Genomic DNA, 3,695 nt, shown 5'->3' on the forward strand with positions numbered 1-3,695 from the left:
TTTGATGTTTGTTTGTGGATCATTGTCCTGTTGGAAGATCCAACCATGGCCCATTATAAGATTTCTAGTATGGACAGTCAGTTTTTAATTTTTTATCCACTGGTATTTTATAGAATCCATTATGCCATCTATCTGAACAAGATATCCAGGATCTCCGGCAGAAAAATAGGCCCACAACATTAAAGATCCAGCAGTATATATCATTGTACACATGAGGTACTTTTTTATCCCTGTGTGCACCAAACCCATTTTGAGTGTTTTCATTTGAATTTTTTTTGTTTCATCTGACCATTGAACCCAGTTCCGTTTAAAGTTCCAGTCATGTCTAGCAAATAAATATGCTGGAGTTTGTTTTTGGATGAGAGTGTTTTCTTTTCTAATTTTTTCTTGAAACTCTCCCAAACAACATTGTTTTGAGGCTTTCTGACCCCAAGACTCAGCTATTTTCTGCAGTTCTCCAGCTGTGATCCACTCAAACTCATCCTCCTCACCTTGCATTAGGACAATATAGACACACGTCCTCTTACTGTATTAGAGAAAAATATTTATTTCATAATGTGATTTTCCCCCACTTTCACTTTTTTTTTAACTTTAATTAAAGTTTAGATTTTTTTATATTTTTGAACAAAAGATCAAGTGGATAAACAATGCGGATTTATTTTCACAGCCTTTTTTGATCATATTTACCAAGGGTATGAATAATTTTGAGCACAACTGTATGAATATCAGTCTTTTTTGCACTAGTCTATATCATGATTTGATTAAGTATACAGCACTACTTCTGATTTATTCATCCAAAATTTGTCAAATTCGGTGACATTCTGCATTACTGTAAATTCCATTTTTATATGACTGGATTTTGCAATTCCATCTGCATCATGGAAATCATAGAGCTCCACACATAAAATGTCAGAAAAGACACAATAAAAAGTTTCATCATGTCTTCATCCTGCTGTATTTTTTGTGCATTCTAACACCCTGAGATCTGGTTGATTCAGGAAGGCGATGGATTCACAGTTACACTCATCCAACTGACATTGAGAAAAACGCAAAAGCATGCATCTGAAACGGATGCGATACCTGGGTCCATCCGGCAGCTTCCTGTCGAAAGAGGTGCTGCGTGGGATGGCGGTCTGACCGTGCTGGAGGACCTGCTGGCACGGCATGCGATCGGGAAGAGGCTGGCCGCTGGTGGGCACACGGTGCCAGGTGGTGTTTCTCTTGAAGGGCGTCTTGTACTCGCAGGGCGTTCCTTCACTGTCCAGCTTATACTCCACCATAGGGATGCGGTAGAGCTCTGAACATCCCCTGAGAGACACGAGCGCAGAAATTACGTCAACAGACATTTAGAAGATGCTTTTATATATATATATATATATATATATATATATATATATATATATATATATATATATATTTTAATGTGCACATGTGAATCGCTGATAAAAACATCACAATAATCCCCATCACTCCAGTTTATCAGTTTGCGTGTTCGTAAGAAACAAATCCATCATTAAGACGTTTTAACTTCAAACCATCATTTCCGGGTAAAATATGAGTCCATAATCCATAATAACGCTTCCTCCAGTGAAAAAGTGCATCTCCTATTGTCTCTCACATCAAAATCCACACACATATTTGTTCAGAGCTGTTTTGGCTTGTAAACGGTACTTGATCTGTGCAGATTTCTCTCCTGATTCAGACATTTTCACTGGAGGAAGTGTTATTTTGGATTATGGACTCATATTTGAATTAAAAACGTCTTGATGGGTTTGTTTCTTACAAACACACAGTTTTTGGCTTCAAAAGACATTAACTGATGGACTGGAGTGGTGTGGATTACTTGTGGATTATTGTGATGTTTTTATCAGCTGTTTGGACTCTCATTCTGACGGCACCCATTCACTGCAGAGCATCCATTGCCGAGACACTGATGCAATGCTACATTTCTCCAAATCTGATGAAGAAACAAACTCATCCTAATCTTGGATGACCCGAGGGTGAGTATATTTTCCGCAATTTTTCATTTTTGAAAACTATTCTAAAGTAAATTATAAAGTAAATATAGTATAAAGTAAATTGAGCCAATGTTTTTCACCTTTCTTTTTCAGCTAACATCATAGATACATCTTATATTTCAAACCCTCCAACCACCTGTCATATACAGAGACTTTTCAACATGCAATCCATTTATGATGCATCAAATCTACACTTCTTCTTGTTGAATATTTTTTTTCACTTTTAAATGCATAAAATAGGTTACAAAAAAATGTTTCAGTCACTTCAAACAAGTGTCTTGCTCAAGTGCACAATGTTGAGAACTCATGATTCACTCCTTGCGGGAACTGAACTAGTTATAATTTGGTTACCAGTCCTGGGGCCAGCTGCATAAACAGCCTCTATGCTAAGACTGTTCCTTAAGAACTAGTTTGACCAACTAGCAGTTTTTAAGTCTTACTTTTCAGATTTGAATTAGACCAATCTACCTTTTTATTTAACTGACTTATTATGTTATGATGAAGTTATGACCAGTCCTGCAGAAAAAAAAACAGACTAGTCTGAGCAGTTTATGCAACCAGCACCTGAGCTTTAAAAACTGAACCATATGCAAGTGAAATTTATTTGTGTAGCGCACATTGCTTCACATTGCTTCAAAGCAGCCTTACAGAAAATCATGATGTCAATGTTTATAATATCTTAATATCTTGCCTTATAGTCGCATTTAGCAGATTAGAGCTGGGAGATAATATGGTTTACATTTTGTGACAATACAAGCAACCAAGCAGTTTAAAAACCAAGAAATGAATGACACTGGAAGCCTCGCTTATTCCAGTTACTCCTGCTCTTAATTTAAAAAATAAGGTGGATACGAGTGCTAGAAGGGAACTAGAAGACACACAGAAATGGAGAAGCTGTTTGAGGTGTGTTTTTGGGTTGAAAGAAAAGAGCCCGAGGGTTATGAAAACAGTCTGCTCTACGAAACGAAAAAAACCTTTTGCAATTCAACTCTGGAGTTATTGTCTGCATGAAGCTCTTGAGGTGAAGGGTTAACATTCTCCTTTACCATTTGCATAAGCAGCCCACAGGCTCGTATCAATTAGATGCAGTAGACAGCCCCAAAAATCAGACAATGTGATCTCTGCATCTGCTGAAATGTGTTTTAAATTGAGCTGCATTCATCAGCTACTTCCCCATTGCCCTCTGGTTATCACTGACCTCTGCATCCTCACGAGGCCAGAGAACACTAGACGCTACGCTACACTTTCTGGCAGGATCTCTTGGCATGAGCAACGGCAATGCAAAGCATCCTCGAAAGGGAATTTTTTGACCCAGAAATCCTGCTGGAATACATTAAAGAAAAAGATGAGGAATAAATGAAAAGTCTGTTATCATTTACTCAACCTCATGTCGTTCAGATTCTGTATGACTTCTATGAAAAACAAACAAGATATTTTGCAATGGGGAATGAGGCTTTTGATCTCCAAAAATGCTAAATAAGAGATTAATTATATTATAATTAATATAAATATATATATATATATAATTTTATAATATATATAATACTGTTATTAAAAGAAGTGTCTTTTATAAATTATATATATAAAGCTTTTTTCTTTTAAATCGAATATCAATTCATGTCCCCGTCACATTTTCTTGGTTAAATAAACATTACTTACACAATTCGAAAAAGAAAA

At 36.4% G+C, this 3,695-nt stretch overlaps 1 protein-coding gene across 1 annotated transcript in view; it reads right to left on the reverse strand.

Moving 5' to 3' along the window:
- Window positions 1–3,695, reverse strand: part of LOC107570098 (signal-induced proliferation-associated 1-like protein 2) — a 54,452-nt gene that overhangs the window by 2,419 nt on the left and 48,338 nt on the right. The window contains exon 9 of the mRNA XM_016256298.1: window positions 1,081–1,308. Within this exon, the coding sequence (XP_016111784.1) occupies window positions 1,081–1,308 (228 nt within the window). The remainder of the gene's footprint in view (window positions 1–1,080; window positions 1,309–3,695) is intronic.

The sequence above is a fragment of the Sinocyclocheilus grahami genome, unplaced genomic scaffold (genome assembly GCF_001515645.1).
Source record: "Sinocyclocheilus grahami isolate Dianchi unplaced genomic scaffold, SAMN03320097.WGS_v1.1 scaffold1415.1, whole genome shotgun sequence".
NCBI classification, from domain to species: domain Eukaryota; kingdom Metazoa; phylum Chordata; class Actinopteri; order Cypriniformes; family Cyprinidae; genus Sinocyclocheilus; species Sinocyclocheilus grahami.